This window comes from Catharus ustulatus, chromosome 2 (genome assembly GCF_009819885.2).
Source record: "Catharus ustulatus isolate bCatUst1 chromosome 2, bCatUst1.pri.v2, whole genome shotgun sequence".
In the NCBI taxonomy this organism is placed as follows: domain Eukaryota; kingdom Metazoa; phylum Chordata; class Aves; order Passeriformes; family Turdidae; genus Catharus; species Catharus ustulatus.
Genome location: NC_046222.1, coordinates 84,926,761 through 84,946,360, shown reverse-complemented (window position 1 = coordinate 84,946,360; position 19,600 = coordinate 84,926,761). Strand labels below are relative to the sequence as shown.

The 19,600-nt window shown below is 40.3% G+C and overlaps 1 protein-coding gene across 3 annotated transcripts in view; it reads left to right on the top strand.

The window, feature by feature from the left end:
- The first annotated feature begins 4,226 nt into the window (after positions 1 to 4,226).
- Positions 4,227 to 19,600, top strand: part of TMTC4 (transmembrane O-mannosyltransferase targeting cadherins 4) — a 56,088-nt gene continuing 40,714 nt past the window's right edge. For 2 of the 3 annotated variants that reach the window (XM_033051476.2, XM_033051475.2), the window contains exons 1-4: positions 6,512 to 6,742; positions 11,239 to 11,354; positions 13,299 to 13,515; positions 17,487 to 17,574. In XM_033051476.2, the coding sequence (XP_032907367.1) occupies positions 6,512 to 6,742; positions 11,239 to 11,354; positions 13,299 to 13,515; positions 17,487 to 17,574 (652 nt within the window). Of the gene's footprint in view, positions 4,309 to 6,511; positions 6,743 to 11,238; positions 11,355 to 13,298; positions 13,516 to 17,486; positions 17,575 to 19,600 lie in introns of those variants that run through there. The other variant, XM_033051477.2, reaches the window with a different exon arrangement.

The following is a 19,600-nucleotide window of genomic DNA, read 5'->3' as shown; positions in this document are numbered from 1 at the left end:
AGTGATGAGTATTCTTACTGTTCAGAGAACAAGAGAATAGTGGAATCTTTGTTATCCACAAGTCTTTGCCGTACTACGTTTTCATTTTTTATTGAAAAGAACACATTCCATGGAGAATAATTCTCCCATTCAGAATTAACTGTTCTAAAAATATATTTCTTATCTACTGATTTGGGAGAAGGAGAATGAGTGTTTAAGTATACATAGTTTTAACAATTTAAGACTGTGAGCCATAGTCCTTCAACTTTACCTACTACATTTTAGTAGCAGCAAAACATAGTAGCAACAAGTCATTAATGGATCTGCTCATTCTCAACCAGTGAGCAGGGATATGTCTGTGGTAGCAGGGCTAAAGGATTCAGTTTGAAAGAAAATTAGAATTGTAGGGTCTTCCTGCCAATCCTCTTCTAATAACTTCTGTTGCATTTAATCCAGAGTTATCAAAGCACAGGAGCCTCAAGCATGTTCAGCTCCTGTGCCATAAAAAAGCCCCTAATGGCAGCAACGTGAACCTGATAGACACTTTCACAGAGAGACCCAGCTGTCACCAGTTCTGCGTGGCCACTGCCTGGCCAGGAAGCCTGGGCAAGCTGTTCACCAGCAAACACACTCATAGCCCTGGTCAGCCACAGAATAAAGGGAACCTGGAGCAGCTGGCAAGCCAAAAAGCAAAGTGTGGAACACCGAGGGATCTTAATGAGGATGACTTACATGGGTCACGAGGAGAACCACAGTTAGTAAAGCAAGGAGGTGTAGGAAGATGAGAGAGAAAAAAACCAAGAAACAAGACTCCATTCATTGCACTCCTCTTGTAAAAATCTTGTTTAACTTCTGTTTAATTTCTATTTTGTTTTTATGACTTACAGCTGATCAACATTGCAACTGCACCAGACATATGAGTTTGCTTGTCTCTACATACAGACACACACTCACATATGTGCAATACATGACATACAAAAGAAGCTGCCTAAGACCTGCTACTTAGAATGCCTTATTCAGTGTAATTAATTGGGACACCAGCTGTCTAGAGGAAGAGACCATCGAAATACTATTAACAATAGTGGGGAAAATATGCCTCTTCTTTATAAAAATATTTACATAAAAAATATCTGTGCATGCCCCAACCATGGAACAGGTAGGGACCAGCTGGTTGCCTACAGGCACAAGCAGTGGCTCTCAGTGGCCACAGCCACACTTATGATGGTAAAATCCAGGCAATGGAGCTGCTCCAAAAACAACTGTGGTAGCAACTGACAGCATTTTTAAGCTTCTGAACTGTTTTTGTTGAATCCTGCATTACCACAGTCCCTGACATTTTATTCTCTTGTCTGCAAAGTCACTGTGATACTGTCAAGTGTTGATCCCTTGAAATACGATGGGTTTTGCACACTCCTTTCTTACAAGAGCAAGGCTGGCCTTTGTGCAGATCTGCAGTAGCAGGCTGCTAAAAATAAGGATGCAATAGCCACTTAGGCAGATCGATTTAGCATGCTGAGCAAACTACAAGAGCGAGGAGATACTCACTTCATACACACAACCCTCCCAGAAACTGCAGATTTAAAAAAAAAAAAAAAAAAAAAAAAAGTGTTGTATTTAGGAACTGCTTCAAATTGAAATGCTATAATAACCCTCCAAAGAAGCAAAGAAGCAAGAAGCAGACTGAAGATAAATTATGCAACTGTAGCTGATTTGAATCAGATTTTGAGGGAACTAGGGAACTCTCCAGAACAGGTATTTGCTCTGCAGTTCTTCATGTTAATTAAAGTAGAAGGTCATAATAAAAAATTATAAATTATAATAATTGCTATATTATAAAAAGCAAAATATTAAAGCCCTAAGAAAAATAAATGGTTATTTTTTTATGGAAAATAACAGAAGCAGAGCCTTCTGCATGTGTTAACTAGTTCATAGGGAAATGCTAATCACCATTATTGTATTGACATCAGTGGTGATGAGGTGATTTATACCATCTGTGCATCTGGCTGTGTGGAAATATATATATTTGACCAGAAATGATGATACCAGCAGATACACCAACCAAATGAAATTCCAGTTAAAAAGCACAGATCAAGGCTGTGCAGATGTCCAAGAAATGTGAGTAAGGGAGCTACTAAGAAGAGTGTGTGATTTGAATGGGCCATTACTAGAAATAAATACATCAGTAAATATGATAAAGTCAAACTAGCTGCAGAACAAAACACAGAAATGTGAAAGTGAGTCAAATAGTACAAGTCTAGCAATTGTCACAGTGAGTCTGGTGAAGCAAATCTCAACCTTGATTCACAGAATCTTACATATATTTACATATGCTTAAATTAAAATAAATCCTTACATATGGGCAAACTTAAGCATGAACTGAAATTTCATTTACTTCATTAGAAGTTATAGAAGTTAAGACTGAATACGTGATACACTGCCTTTTCTAACTAAGGAATTTCTTTCTAAATTGGGCCCTTCTCTTCTGAGTTAGGGCCCTTCCATTAGCAAACATGACTTTAAAATTCTATAAATATTGTAATCTCAGGAAGATTGTTGAATTTGACAATTCGTGTTGACAAGAATTTGACTTGATAATGCATCTGTGAGGTAGTTTGGGGGGTGGAAGTTGAAACAGCAAGGAAATATCAAGAAAAATCAACAAGCACTTCCTAATCATGAAATAATATGGCAGAACAGCTATTTTTAGGAAGTGATATAAATCTCAATGCTTTGGATTAAAGATGTAGAAATCTAGAAAACACGCTTTTGTTGATGATCTCATGTTTTACCTTGTATTTATAAGGCAAAATGACCCAAAAGTCATAAAGTCATCTTTCACTTTTGCCATTTATGAAATTATGGAACACAAAGCTTCCTTGTTGTGCCCACTTAGACCACTAAGTCAGGGACAAAGCCAGAACAGACAAGATCATTTTAAAGCACAAGGCTCAATTTATTGGCTTGCAGGTCTTTGCATATCTATTTTAGCTCCTGTACCACAGGGACCAGAAGTCTGCAATCAGTTCACAGAGCTCGGCGTGCTTGATGACAGCAGGTCGCCGGATTTCCACCGCTTCACAACCGAGAAGCACCTCCGAGGCTTTGCGGTAGGTGTTTAACAGGCACGAGTTACAGACTCCCATCTTAAAAGCAGGAGCTCCACACATACAGCTGAATAATATACGAGCCTGGCAATTGTGCTGGCTCAGCTGCTGCCTCACACGCAGCTGAGCTGCCCGTGTTGCAGAGCAGATGTTCCAAAGCAGGTGTCAGCAGACAGCTATGGGTGGCAACCACCAAAGCCCTCCCAAAGCAGCCTTTCCACTCGAGAGTTAAAGCCTCAAAGGAGCCATGAAATAACCTTGTTAATTTGACGCTTGATAATGCAAACATCTTTAAAAATCCCACTCCAAATTGTATGTCACTCCCTGGCACACCGCCAGGAGTTCTCATCCAATTTCAGCGTATTAAGATTTTAATGGGGTGTTTTTAGAGAAGCTTCTGCCGAACATTTGGTGCTACCAGTTCAATGTTTAATCACACTTTCTTACAAGGAAATTGCGATGATGTTTAAACGTATGAATTAACTATACCGGATTAACTACGCCTTTTTGTTGTCTCCTCACAGTACCTGTCCTGCTGAGAGCATCTGCCCAACCCCAGTAGGACGAGAGCCAATTACAGAAAGGCTGGAACGCACCGCCAGCTCACCCCGCTCCCCGTCCCAGGCGGCGGGACCTCGACACCCATCCCCGCCACCGCCCCCCGGCTCTGTATCAGCTTCCCGGGGGGATTCTCGCTCCGCGCTCGCCGGCCGCAGGACTCTCGCCTTTGCGAGAGGAGCGAGGGGCTCGGTGCTCGCGGCTCTCCCGCCCCCGCGCCGGGCGGCCCCTGCTCTCCCCAGCTCACCCAGCCGCCCCCCACCCCGCGGCCAGCCAGATGCGCAGGACAATGACCACTGTCGGGGCAGAGCGGACGGACGCTGCCGGGAGCCTGCCCGGCCCCGCTGGTGCGCGGGTGCGGAGTTTGAGATGAAGTGAGAGAGACCCGCACCGGCCCCGCGGCCACCGCGAGTGAGCTCCGGCTCCGCCCGCCCGGCCCCGCCCACCGCGCGTCACCGCGGCCGCAGCCAATGGGCACGCGGGGCTGCCCCGGGGGGCGGGGCCGCGGAGGGGCGGGGCGGGACGGTGACCAATGGGCTGCGGGGATGTTCCCGGAGGCGCAGCCGCCGCGGCCCCTCCCCCGCCGGCCGCTCCGGCTCGGGGCTCGCCGGGCGGGAGAGTTTCGCTCCCGGGTGGGAGATGCCGCGCGGGCTCCGTGTCCTCGCAGGTAACGCCGCGCGGGGGAACGGGAGTCCTGCCAGTGCTCCGTCCGCTGGCGGGACCGGCCCGGGGGGTGAGGGCCGGACGGGACGGGCCCCCCTACGGCGGAGCCGTCGCCGCCAGGACAAAAGGGGAGCGGCGACTGGGGCAGGGCCACCGCCAAACTCTCGGCGGGGCTCGCCTGCCCTCCAGCCTGGACCCTTACCCCGCAGCCGCCGCTGCCTTCCCGGGCGGGCTCCTTCCCCGGGACCGCCCGCCGGGTGCCCGGGACCCCCCCAAGTTTGTGGGGCTCCAGGGTTCGGCCACCCCCGCGGCGTCGGCGCTGCCTGGCGGGAGGCACCGTGCCCGCCCCGCGGGGCTGCCTGCGGTGTGCCGCGGGTGCTCTCCGGTCGGCTGAGGCTCGCCTTTCCCTGGAGAGGGCGGCGGGCAGGCGCGGTCCCTCCGCGCTGCCCCGGGCAGCGGCGTGCGCGGCGCTCCGGGAAGCGGCGGTGCCTCCGGGTGCCCGCACCGCCCCGCCCGTGCGGCCACCGCGCTGCCCGGCGAAGGAGCCCCCACGGACCGGCCTCCCGGGGAACAGGGCTGGCAGCAGCTGTGCGCCGGATAAATAGAGCAAGCGTAATGGGAGAAACTTTCAGGGCGAAATGAATTTTGAGTAGGTGAAATGTTTTAATTGCGTGCTGCGTGTTGATGCTGTATCCGTGCTGTTGGGAGCAACGCCGTGCACTTCCCTCAGTCAACAGCCACGCTTTCTCTCTTTGTTTCCGTCAAACTACGAGCACAAGGGTGAGCTACTCCGAGGAAAGGTTTTGCTCTTAAGGCAGCTGCCTTGCTCAGACAGGGAGCTCTAGGCTCTCAGGTTGCACAGCTCCAGGTTACTGACTTTATCTGAATTTGGGAGCAGCGCCATATGGAAGCCTCCAAGGCGAGGAGGGGCAGAGTGGTGTGGCAGGGTGTGCGGTCTGTCCCTGCGCACGTGTGTGCAGGAATTGGGAGTAAGCGGGGACCGGAATATAAAAAAGAGAAAGCCACAGATCAATTGCTGTAGCAGCTCTAATGGTCAGCTCTGTTCCAGAACCAAATGATTGGAGCTGTTTTCCTGGACCGTGCAAAGACATTAGATGCAATGTTTGCAGGCGTGCACTGGAGCTGTTTCTCTAGATATTCTATTTCTCTGTATGAAGGTATTAAATGCAATATTTTCAGGAGTGTAACAGTTGATTTAATAAGCCAATAAATAAGAAGAAACTGAAGATAGGCACACTTTGTAGCCTATCATTCTTTGGGCTTACAAAATCAAAAAATCATATTCTGCCTGGCTTTTACTGCAGTTTTCCATTCACAACCTCCTTTGTTTGCTGTTTATACCAGCACTTCGTAATAAGACCACTCACAGTAGTGTCTGAGCACCTTGAGAAGCAGAGGCAGAGTAGTCCAGACAGAAGGCTGGCTCTGGAGCATCCAGAGACACCCATGCAAGTAGAGGCGGCTCATGGGTGTAAGCCTCCAGCTTTAGTACCTCCACACTGATCTATCACTGATGTGCTTGGATTGCAGGGTCTTTTTCATCTGTCACAATAACCTCATGAGCCCATGAATACAGCAGTGATCTCATGAAGACTAGTCCCATCTCATTTCTATGGGTCTTGTTGTCTCATTGCTGAAATTGTTGAGATTTAGGGCCTAGTCCATTAACTGCTATCTCCATATGTCTGTGATATTTGTATGAATTCCTTGCATGGGGGAATGTGTAAGACTGAGTCCTTTAATTTGATTACCTGAAGGGAGTTGAGCTCTTTTGGCAATTGACAATGTTTGCTTTTCAAACCTAGAAAGAAATTATAATGTTTATCATTTTCTACAGAACTTTATAAATGCTTCGCAGTCCCCTGATGCATCTGTTTGTATTGCTTGAAAAGAACAGTAAGAAACAGAAAAACAGTGATTTACTCTAGGTTTTAGAATTTGTCCATGCCAAAGTTTTACCTTAGCATCTAAGAGTCTATTGTATTTATCTCTGTGCTCCAACCATGAGAAATTCTGCCTTTCCTTCCTCATTTGAAGTGCAAAATTATATTTAGGTATGTTCCAGTAACTGTGAGAGACACTGAGGGGAAAAAATGTGAGGTTATATGAAACTTCATCTTCTCTCCCAAGCTAACTTTCCGTTAAAATTCTTTTTTAGTGAGTTAGAGCTGTAACCATGCACTTGTATGTGTTTCTTCCAGATTTTCAACCAACATAATGCTGAAGCTCCCAACTTGGAACAAGCTTTTCACAGAATGGCACAAATGGAACCTAATCTGGACCATGATGTATCATGGTTCCTCCTTCCATCATACTGGGCTAAAATGGTTGTGGCATTAACTTCCTTCCTCTGTTTTGCTAACAGCTATGATGGAGATTTTGTCTTTGATGATTCTGAAGCCATCATCAATAATAAGGTTTGTCTTTCTTCTTTTCTTGAAACCCTTTGGCATAAAAGGTCATAGGAAAAGAAATTATGCAACACTTGACCTAAAGAGACCCAAAAGTTTCAACCTAGTAAAGAGCTTTCTTTAGGTATAACTTTTTTTTTTTAACTTCATTTTTCCATTCTGTTTTATTGAGTGTTTTTTAAAGTTGAGCCTGATTTAAGGGTACCTATACATCAAGACTGCCAGTAGGTCAAATTTTGTGCTCATTCCTAAGTCAATGAGAGTGTACAGTAAACTTTTCTGATACCTATGGATGTTAATAGGAGATTTTGTTAATTGTCTTCTCAGGGTCACAGAAAAAGACCAGTGAATAAACTTAGTCTGGTTGCAGGTACATGAGGCATCATTAAGCTATTGTAGGGTGCAGGGGGTCTTCAGGCGTAGTTTATGCCATAAAAATGTTACAGGAGCAAGCAAAGCTTCCTTTTCCCTCCTTCCCCGCTTAAAGTTCCTTGACAACAGTATTTTTTTGAGATAGAGGTGGATTATTCTTGTGTCCCATTTTAAAGCTGACCATACATGTGATAAGCAGACCTTGAAATGCTTAGAAATTAACATGTGATTCAAACAAACCCCTAGCTGAGATTCTTTTGACTTTGAGCAGTGGAGTGTCTTCCATTGCTGAGACACTTTGCAGGATCACATGTAGCATTGATTGAACCTGTGCCCATGGATGTGTATTGGTGTTATAGCTTTTATGCTGTTCTGGAAGGTACTTGTTCAATGTTTAGAAAGAAAAACACAGGATAAAAATAATCACATTCATCTGTTGGTTCTGTCTTCCTGAAGCCATGGGGTTACAAAGAGGATAATCTGGAGGTTCATACTGCTAGCACAATTCACTTTTTTTTCCCTTTTTTTTCTCTATGTCTTTCCTTGCACAAGATATAGAGGCAACTTATCACAATGTGCCTTTTAGAATCAGGCAGAATTACTGTTTGCTTAGACAAATTTTTGTTATGCGTGTGTAAGTCATCATTCTTTCAGTTATAAATGTATGGGGGGGAAATATATCTGTCAACATGGAAATAAAGCTCAAAGCTTTCAAGAGAATACTGTAGACAAATTGAGAACCTATAGCATTGTTGCTTTGGGTTTTTTTAAAGTAATATTGTATTTTAGATTGCACAACTCCTGGCAATGCTTCGTTCCGCAAAGTTTTATTTGGGACCTGTTTATAATATTTTAATTTCCTGAAAGAATGAACAAAAGACTGGTGTTGAAACAAGGCAGGTTGTTTTGTTAATGTGCAATTTCCACATTTGTAATTCCCCTCAAATTTCTTTCAGTCTTTACTCTAAAAATGTTTCAATTTATCTATGCAACCCAACAATTTGCTCCAGGATTCTAGCTGTTGGCAATGCTGAGAAATTCAACCAACTGTTTAAATAAATTAATTCATATGTAGTCTGTATGTTTGAAAAACTGTGAGGCTGATTCTATTTTTCACATCTAAATCTTCTATTATTCCCTAGAAATTAAATGAGGATTTTGTAGCAATATCATTTTAACATAGGGGTCATACAGAAATATGGAAATTCAAAATCCACAAGAAAAATTCAGAAAGAAAATGAGCTTACCAGTTTAATGGGGAGGGAGATTATCTACCAATGGCACAGTTTATTAAACAAAGCATAGCATATTTTATTCCTATTTAATAGGAAAGATAGCAGTTGAAGTAATTTTATAGATTTACTGAGCATTGCTACTGTAGTATTTTCTTGGGTAGCACACAGTGGCCTTTCTGTTAATTCACTAGCTGCCATCATCCCAATCTTTTGTTTGTTTTATTGGCTTTTTAGCAAAAGATACACATTTAGTTGACCTTATGCCTATTGTACTGTGGAACGTTCCATTACTAGATTTTATTGACGTTAAACGCTGTTTTCCAGATACTTTCTTATCATTTTAAGCAGCATTTTAACTGGTACACAACGGTGGCTTTTGTCTTTTTTTTATTTACTTGGCAAGACAAACAGTTGGATTAAGCAGAGCTTCAGACACAATATGTCATTTCCATAAGCCTTTGTATAGAAAAACTGACCTTTCTTCAGATCTTGAACTCTGCTGTCCGTAAGTTGCTGCTAATCAAATATTTAGAGATTATTTGATAGCTACTTTAGGTTTTTGAGGAGAGAATCACATATATCTTTTAAACATCTGTGTCTCTTGGAGCAAACCATTCCTATTTTAGCATAAGTTCACTAAGTAGGAAAATTAATGTAAGAAACTTTCTCACAGAACTTGGATACAAGGGCAAGATGCACGATTGAAGATTTTTAGGTCATATGGAAATGTAATCTAATCACTAAGTAATTCCATGCATTCAGCTTTTTCCTGCATTCTTCCGACGGAAGACAAAAGAAGACTGATTGTAGCAGAATGGGAAATCAAGCCTCGAGTTACTGAAGACCATCTGTGACATGGAAGACATACTCTTCTTTTTCAGTACTAACATATATAAAAGTAGGTCTTTCATAGACCTTATGTACACAAGGAGCAGTGCTACTGGTTGAGAAAACAGTCTGAGGGCCACACCACCCTCTGACAACGGTGCCCTGCGGAGTACAAAGACTTCAATAGATGTTGGTGTACATCCCTGTCCCAGCTTGCCCCTGGAAAGCTGGCTGTATTGATTTAGTGAGCTGCTGGTTGAGTGTGTTCCCACTCTGAGAGTCAAATTATGACCTTTAGGGTTTGTGTATACCACTGAGGAATGGAACAGGAATTTAGGTACCTAAGGCTAAAATTGCAGTCCTGGAAGAAGAAAGAAATTTCTAGCTATTACTTGGCAGTAGAAACATCTGTGAGAGCGTGAAGAAGTTTTTCATCTTGGTAATTCTTAAGCCGAAGTAGGATCCCCTGTGGGTCTTCATTTCTTAAGAATTTCCCTGAGAGTGCCTTGATTGACAGCTGCAGTCTAGGTTTTTTCAGACTGCACTTTTAGCCCTGCTCGCTCTTCTAATCTATTGACTAGTTACCTATTAGACAATACTTCCGTTCATTTGACTAATACTGGCAGAATTTGATCAAGTGATAGAAAGAAATATTTTCTTGGATTTTTTTTTTAAATTTGTATTTTTGGATGGATGAAAGAATATGTTAGGAATATTCTTGTTAAAGAAAAAATTGGTTATTTTAAGTTCAGTTTAGCAGCAGCTAGTCATCAGGGTATAGCAGTTTGGCTGTAATTTGGGAGTACGTGCAAACCAAAAATACTAGCTAAGGGTGAGATGGAAGGTTCTAGAGAGCACAGAAGTGCTCCAAGATACTGTAGAAGCAAGTGAGGTAGTTGCAGCATTGGAGAGGAACTGGAATTAATAAACCAAAGGAATTGCAATGTGGGAATCTTGTAAGTAGATGTAGTTGTAGGAATAATAAGACAGGAGCACCAGGGTTTGTAAGACCTTTCGTAGGGTTAGTAAGCCTGGTTGTCTACTTGTGTTTGCAGTGTCTTTTTCACCTCCTATGGTTCATTGGTCTCAAATAATTTCAAGACAGAAGGTGGGGGTAGAGTAACTTGTTGATTGCAGGAGTAGTACTGACTTGTACGGTTTTGTTTTTAGGTTCTGTCTCAAGTGTCTTTAACCTGCATGTACCTTGCTGTAGCATAAATTGGTATTTAATTGCACTAGGGAAGCAGAAGAAGGGCAAGAATGTGTTAGTTTGAACTTCCAAGGTTGTCCTCATAGAAAACTGAGGCAGGTGCTAGCAAGGTCCTTATTTGTCCTCCAAAGTGTATGCTTTCCATTTAATAGCCTATATTATTTGGATTTTTCATTATCAGTATGACTTTGAGATAAAAGGGAAGAGCAAGCAAGAGTAAAAAAACAGACTCCTATTGCACCCCAAATTAAAATAATTCATTACCTTTCTGTCTTTTAATCTTTTAGAGCAGTATATAGAGATGTTGATTCTTGATTTCATGTATTAAGAGTTAAAACAACCTCAACTATTTGAATACTTCTGTGCAAAGCAAGGCATCAGAAAGAGCTAATTGTTGTTTCCTACTTTTAGTCTCATTGATTTCATGCTTTCATTCGTAGTTATGCTATTGCACTAGTAAAAAATTACTATTTTGCATCAGCTTATAGTTGGCCTTCATTGCAAGATAACCTATACCTAAAATCAAAGGCTTTTTGCAAAATTATAAGGTAAGGAGGTTTATGTGTTTCATATCTCAGCTATTGACCAGATTATAAACTGACATGAATATAACTCTAAATTTCATGTAGTCATGCCTACTTACAGAATCCAGGATCATGGCCTTTACAATGACAGGCATTCAAGATGTGACCTTCATTGCAAACTTAGGTATTGTGGATCAAATGTCAGTAGTGAGCCAACAAAATTCCTGCTATGTCCATCTTAGTGTGTGCTTGTATTAGTTGGAGTTTGTTTGGGGTTTAGCTGCTTTGGACAAAGGAAAAAATTTAAGAATCTGGTAATTTGTTTTCTTTTAGGACCTCAGGGCAGAAACCCCACTTGGTGACCTGTGGTATCATGACTTTTGGGGTAGCAAACTCAGCAGCAATACCAGTCATAAGTCATATCGACCGCTAACTGTCCTAACTTTCAGGTGAGGCTTGTATTTTTGCTTGAGGTCTGAATATTTTTTTAACCTATATTGACTCAATTGAATTTAGTGGGGAGGCAACAGAAAAGGCAAGAACACAGAGTAGCTGGAGGGTAGTTGCATGCCTTTCCAGAATACGATTTTTGAGTTCACTACCTTAATCTCAAATGGTGTTTTAATTTTCCAGTGATTTCTTTCCCAAAATATTCATTATTTTGGCATTCTGTATTTATATTTTTAGAGTTTTTGTTTTAATTGTCTTCTATGCCAGGTACTAGGTGCAGTGTAGTTTAGTATGTCACATCATCAAGAAGCTAGGAGGTGTATGTTCCCTTCACTTAGCCATGCTGCCACTTAAACTGATATTGTAGTTTTTGTTCTATGCTTTCCTGCTGACCTGTCAAATTGTTTATTTTATAAATAGCATCAAGGTATTGTGACCTTTTTCCACCAGCTCTCTGTATAGTCTTCCCATCTATTCACTCCAGTATTCTAACTCGAGTGTCTGAGAATCTAGTGAAATATCTGCTTATATATAACGTGCTAGTTTTGTCAAATAACTAAAGGTTTATGAGGATTACTTTTGTAGATGCTTAGCTCATGTTTCTTGCACAAAGATTTGAGCAAACAGTAGACCATGTAAAAATCTGGCACAGTAATGCAGAGAATATTTGAGGACTCAGTCTTTATTTATTTTCCCCTCGTGACTCAGTGTCAGTGGGGACTTGGTGCTTGTTCTGCAGTTGCCCATTCCAAGCCAGGGACTAAGTGCGTGCAGAGGTAGTGTTCCCACTCTTCATATTCAAGGAAAAACTTTGACCCTTTAGGGTTGTGTCAGTGTTTTAAGTACCTAGCACTGTAGGTTTCACTCTCTATTGGGCTTTCTTCATATTTTCATCAAGAACATTAAGCAACTGAATAGAACATGTCAGAGTCCTAAACCTATTAAAACTCTCAGTGCATTACACAGAAATGCTTTCTTTTTTTTTTTTTCCTTGTCTCTGTGGTATATTCCATCTCTAATAACATTCTGGTTTGTTTAAAGAGTGAACTGGGATACAATCATTACTATGCTGTTTTCACAAGTAAGAAATGGGTTTAGTTAATTTCCCTAAGCTCCAACCTTTATGTGTATCATATTTATAACAGGTTGTTTATAAACAGGTTTCATTTATGCCAGATGCAGATTGACCAAGAACTGTGTAAGATCCCCTACTCAAACTAAGTTTCTGTGTACCTTTACTATTGATAAAAGCATGTGGATAACAGCACAGACTTTCCCCCTTGTCTTCTCAGCTTCCATTTTTCTGCAGAGTTCTTGTCTTGAATAGGGATTTAGCCTGAATTTTCACTTACACTTCTTTCTGATTCTAGTTCTTGTATGGAACATCTCTCTAACCAGTCTCACAAATCAGTTACCAAGATGTGCTGACTACTTTCTGGGTGGACACTGATTGTACCCACATGCTAGGATCTCTTTCAGAGAGTATGTCAGTAGAAATCGTAGTCCCAGTGCACATTAGTTCCCTCACTGTGTGGGTTTAATTAACATCATTTAATTAAGTTGGCCGCTCTTAAACCCAAGGGTATATCCCAGCAGGCGGAGTTGTTTATCCCCAGGATGCTCCTGTGTTGCAACACTTAAGGTACTTTGTTGACCAAAAGCCAGTCCTAAGTAACTACAGGAATGATTAACAAATGATGCTAACATAAGTGTTTGGAGACGTTAGGTACTGTATCCATGTGATATCCCCATGAATACCTTGGCCTAAGGACTGGGATATTGTTTCTATCCTGTTGTGGTGTCTAAATGGTAACACCATCTCTACTGAGATGTCTACTTTATTTTTGTGTGCATGTCTGCTATAGAGTTGTTTAGTTTTTCTATTTGTGTTTTTCTAACCATTGTTGTAATCCCTAACCTTAATATTTTTTGTTTCTATATAGAATTAATTACCTTTTTGCTGGCGGCTTCTACCCAGTTGGTTTCCATGTCATCAATATAATACTGCATTGTACTATCTCAGTGTTGATGGTTGATGTGTTCTCCATATTATTGGGTGGATTGCAATTCAGTAATAAAGGAAGACGGCTAAACCTGGCTCCAAAGTCCTCTCTTCTTGCTGCTTTGCTCTTTGCTGTGCATCCAGTGCACACTGAGTGTGTAAGTATCAAATAATTATCTCCAGAGATTTTTATTTTAGAATTTCTTGACCGTCTTGACTAATGAATTCTGGCATAGCCTTATACTGTACAGATTGCTGTTATACATTCTTAACACTTCTCTTGGCACATGTCTTAATAGAACAATCAAATATTATGGTTAGTACATCCAAGGCTTGTAATTCCATCGAGTTAGACCTTATTAAGGAAGATAAATCATTCAAGTACTATAACTAAAGGAGGATAGCACTATGCTACAGAATTTCCCTACCTGCTGAATTTCCCTAATAACTTCTCATTTCCATTTGCATTGATAAAAAAAGCAAAGAGTTTTAAAACCAAAGTAGGGGCACTCTATGAACTTTGTATGTGAGTATTGGAATACTGTATCCAATTTTGCATCTGTGCTGCAAAGACAACACTGGAAAAAATTGAGAGTGCTCAGAAGAGCCATGAAAGTGATTAAAGGGCTGGAAATCATCCTGTTTCATGAGAGATCAAACTGGGTTTATATTTTAAATATTAAGGAGAAGATTAAAGAATTTTTTTTTTTTATCACAGTCTGTAATTAGTTACATGGGGAACACAAATTTGACTGGGCCCTTTAATAGTGCAGGCAAAAGCAGAGATGTAAAGATGCAGAATAGAAGCATGGCACATGTATAGCAATCAGTTAAAACATCTGACCAAAACACAAAGTCCTTGTGTGGGAATTCTGTGAAGAGAAAATGGTGTTCTTAAAAAGCTCTCTTGTGCTCATAGTTAAGAAAATCTTATGGCCTTATGCCAGTGGGCTTGCTGAACATCATCACTGATTTCTTGAATCTTGTGATAATGGATAAATGAAATATAAAATTATCACAATAAGGGAAAGTATTTTGGGTTTTTGTTTGAATTTGGAAGGTGTGAGCTACAGAAAAAGTACTAGCTTTAATTTTGATTTTGTCCTAGCAATGAACAGTGAATCCTACAGTGCACATTCTACATATGTATTTTTCATGTATTCACAATATGCCATGGGTTTGGTTTCATGCATTTGCTCTGCACATTATTATTGGGGAAAAAGTTATTGAAAGCTGTGCTCTCAGCTGACTGGAGACCTTGCATGTATTGAAGACCTAGAGATGATGCAGAGTTATGCATTAGTAATTTGGCACCTTTTCTGTCAGGGTGGCTAAAACATCTTGACAATCATTCTCTGGTGTTCACTCGCCTGTGCAATAACTTCTTTGTGAGAGTGCATTATGTCAGAAGGGCCCCTCATACTTGTTCTCCTAAACCAGTTTTAGGTGTCAGAGTAAAATAAAACAAGTCTTCAGTGCTTTTGATGTTCTGACATGTAAAGAGAAATCTCACTTGAGTCTTAACTTTGTAGTAGACCTACTATTGACCTCTTTATCAATATCCATAAATTTATTCTTCACTCCAGTTGACTCTAAAATATATTTAAATCAGCATGAGAATATTAATAAGCCCTTTGTCGTGTCAAATAAATTATAAGTGATGTGGTCTGCTTGCATATTTGAAGACTTGCAAATGTTTCAGGCAAACACTGGAAGAAGAGGGGGGGAAAGTACCACACTTATATATCAGCTCTCTTCTAAAATCCAGGAATGAAAAAAAGTCTCTTATTATTTACATGATGAATAATAAATCTTGCTCCAGTGAAGAAGTCATTATGCTGCTACAGTTCTAGGATGAGTGTGAGTCTGGCAGCATCTCTTATAAAGCATTCCTTATGATTTTAAACCTGTGAGTTTTAAGTATCCGACAGCCTGGTTTTGAAATGAAATGACATATTTTGACATAAAATTGTGAAGAATCCATCTGTTTGCTGCTTTGAGTTTTGGTTTATACAGTGAAACAAACTGTCATGTAAAAGAGATATTGAAAGGTATAATGCTTTCAGTACCTGTGTAAGGAAAACACTATAATTTTCCTACCTACAAGTAAATGCTCTTGTGCTATAGTTCTCTGCTCTAAAAAAGGCCTATTCTTTGTAACACTTTGGTGATTAAATGCTAAATGAATCATGGACACAAGAATATATCTGATACTAATTTAAAACTGGTTTGGTTTTTTTCCCTTTGTTTGCTTTCTTACCAGAATCTATATGCCTTATCTTGCTTTTAGGTAACATTTTGCTGTTGGAGTCATCTGAGGCCACGTGCATTATTAGCCCGTTAATCTCTTTGCTGTAATAAGTGGACATTTATTTTTGAAATTGTGTCAGCTCACCTTAACTTTTATCTCATTAGGAAGAGTGGCTCCTGAAGCTCTGACACATCATTATTTTCACCTTTCAAAGCACTCCACAGCTATTGAATTAATTCTCATAATTCCTTTGTATGGTAGAAGAAGAAGCAGCAGAGAAGTTAGGTGCACAGCTGTAGATAAATCAAGAAGTTCTTCTGAACTGAATTTAGGAGTTCAACAGTTTCTTTTTTTGCAGTGCTCAAGTGAAGCTGAGGGTAAAAGTGAGAGAGTCTCTGCAGTGGAATCGGTCATACTCTCATGCCTGTACACTTCTCTTTCTCTGATGTTATTTAGAAATAGTTGTTACATCATGTTACCCTGACACAAAAAATGCCCTTTTCTTTTTTACTTTCTTCTTTCTGTTCCACACACAAAATGAGACAACTGATATACAAGAACTGAAGTTTCTGCTTTTGTTCCTGAAATACAATCGCAAAAAGTGAATTTAAAAAGAAAACCTGTAGCTATTCTGCCCTGCATCTGTACATGTCCTGAAAACATGGAACTCAGCACTCCAGGAAGCAGAGCGAGACTGAAAAATGAGGGGTATTTCCATGATCCTTGCTCTGGGTGTATGTTCTAGTGAGGTTCTATCATCAGGGCCTATACAGTCCCCTACCAGCTCCATGTCATGATTTTCACAAAAAATTGGTGGTGTTATCCTGACACTTTGTGTAATTGAGAATTGAAGATCCAAAAGTGTCTTGCTCTGTCTCAGCAAGTTATTGTAAATACTGTTTAGGGGCTTGAACCAAAGCTTACAGATAGCCCTGAGATTGCACTTGATTTAAGTAGGTTGGCACAGATCTCAAGTAGAGAAGTCCCAGGATGTGCTTCTCATTTTCTTTTGCATTAGTACAACTTCAGTTTTAAGATGCAGTTGGGGGTAGCTCTAATGCAGTCAGTTAATACAACACAAAAGAGTGCCAGAGGGGGATTCTTTTTTCTTTTTTTTTTTTTTTTCCCCCCGCGAATCTGCAAGCTGGAAGCAATTTGTCCGTTCTGAGTGTTCAGATTGCAATTTGAAGGCTGGCTTGTCTTCTGAAAGTGAACAGTTTTGATTTGTGTTTCAGCAGAGCTGCCAATTTAATTGTGGTTCAGGATGTTTGGCTTCCAAGCCATGTAATGGCTTCAAATCGAAAGAGAGTAGATTTAGATCAGATTTTAGGAGGAAATTCTTTATTGTGAGGGTGGTGAGGCACTGGCACAGGTTGCCCGGAAAAGTTGTAGATGCTCCATCCCTGGAAGTGTTCGTGGCCAGTTTGGATGGAGCTCTGAGAAACCTGGCCTAGTGAAAGGCAAGGGGGTTGGAAGGCAATGGGATTTAAAGTTGCTTCCAACCCAAACTGGTTTATATTTCCATGTTTTCTAAATGTTCTGCTGAAATGCAATTTGATCCAAAAAACAGATGGAACTGTGTAGAGTTTAAATTTTATTCCTGAAATGAAGTCCTCCTTCATTTCTTAAAAAAAAAAATTCCATAAACTAACATTTTCATAAAGCAAAGCCAAACTATTTATGCAGTTGATACAAAAAAATAGCCAATAAAAAATAGGACACATCTTAAAAACTGGATATAACTAGTCTAGTAAACCAGGTTAAAGTAAAAAAAGTGATACAATTGTAGTCTACTATATATTTCACTTTGTGTTCTTTTACTTCAGGTTTTTAAAGAATAAAAATCTGATAATTTGAAACTTCTTTATTTTTTTTAAGGTTGCTGGGATTGTTGGCAGAGCAGACCTACTGTGTGCCCTGTTCTTCTTGTTGTCATTCCTTGGCTACTGTAAAGCATTTAGAGAAAGTAAGCATTCTGTTTGCCCCTTTAATTTCTTATTGTGTATATTTTCAGCATTTGTACATTTCAGTGAAATACAGCAAAATTTTAAATGGCAGATTGATTTGTTTACCCTCATAAAATATATATTTTTTAAAAACTTGCTTTAGCAGATATTTATTGTTAGAGATTCTGAAAAGGTTGCTGTCCCTAATTATTGTAAAACACTGAATTTAATTTAAGAAAAGTCCACTTTATTGACAGGCTTATTTGCTAAATGTTTTAATGTGTAGAAGTTTAATGAAGTATTTTAATAAGTATTTTAGAAAAAACTCAAACCTACAAATGTACATGCTTAGGTATTTTACTACTCTTTAAGCCATTATGTTGGGATGTCTTAAATGGGAGTCTTGTATTTCTAATGAATTGCAAAGAATTATTCCTATGACTAAGCCTTCTAAATTCCTGCAATATACAAGTGCTGGCATATATGCTGAATATAGTGTTACTCATAGAGTTTTTGTAAGGCAGCTGTGTTTAACATGAACAATTCCTTGGTAGATGGTTTTTCAAGTGAGCTTTCAGATCTCTGGTATCATTTGATCTGAATGCAGGTGGGCAGTTCAAATGCAGTTGTGGAGAAATTATTTTGGGGGCTCTGTTAAATAAGCATACAAGAATGCACGACTTCTTGACTGTGAAAAGCTATGCAGGACATGCAGTCTGGTATCTGAATGTGCTTTACCCACATGAAATATTGGACTCATTTGGTAAACCCACAAGGCTGTGAAGAACTTGTCTGTTGTTCAATAGGCATGGCCTGTAATGATTAACCAGAGCTGGCAGGGTATTTCAGAGGCACCTGAGCTGACTTGATGATCTGGCTTAACAGCGTGGTTAAGGCATGACAGAGACCTCAGTGTGGGTTGAGGGGAGTGAGTTAGACCACAGCGAGCTGTGAGATGCTGTGAGCAGCTCCTACTGATTCAGTTTAGATTGTTTGGAACTACTGTGTATGTTTCTATTGCTGATATTGTAAGTTTATCTTGCCATTTCAAATGTTACTTAGGATGATTACTGTTTGGATATACTTTGGATATATTTTTCTTCCATTGGAATAGGTTTAATTTCTTTCAACTGAGCTAATGATTTCTTGATGAAAATTTGCCTTGGGTTCTTGCTTGTTTGTTTATTCTTTTCTCACCTGTTTTATTGGATATAATTGTGCTTATGATATTTCTTCTATTAGTGGGTAGAGTAAGATAGATAAAATATTGCTTTATCTGTTTTCCAATGTCATGGGTAGACAGGCTTATATGGCAGGGGTAATAATCTTTGCTTTTCTTTGCTGTAGAACTCAAGAACCAAATTCTTAGGATGACCACTGGAGACAATTATATAGGACCCTCTAATTATTTTGTTATAGAGAACATCCTGGGAATTAAGGATGTGTATTCTGGTTAAGTATGCTCTTCAACTTGTGAAGCCCAGTTTAATAGCTTTTAGAAATCAGTGTCAATATTCTTGGACTGAAATTTGTGTCATTGATACAGAAGAAGGAAAATGTTTGAAGAAGATACTAAGTAGCCCTTACAGATTTTTATTCAGCATTACATCATAATAGGGGAGCAGATTTGTCTTTTAAGCAATTTTGCCAAGGAAAATTACAGTCTGCCAGCATTGTCTTTCATGTCAATTTTCAATGTTTACTGTCACCTTCACTGCCTGCCTTTCCCTCTACAATTTCTTGGAGAAGTTTAGACTTTTTCTGTACACAAGAATTTGTATCCAAGTTACATACTTGAGTCTTTCACCTTGATTGCTGCCAAGGCACACTACTGACTCATCAGCCAGGAGCTTATCAACCAGGCACTCCAGACCTTTTTCTGCAGAGTTGCTGCCCAGGCCTTAATTGCTGTATGGTGTTGTGTTTGATTTTCATGAGGCCCATTCCTCCAGTTTGTCATAGCCCTTCCAAACAACAGTCCTGTTCACCATCATATCCATCTATTCTCTATCTGAACCCCACCAAAGACCATAAACAGTTTTACTT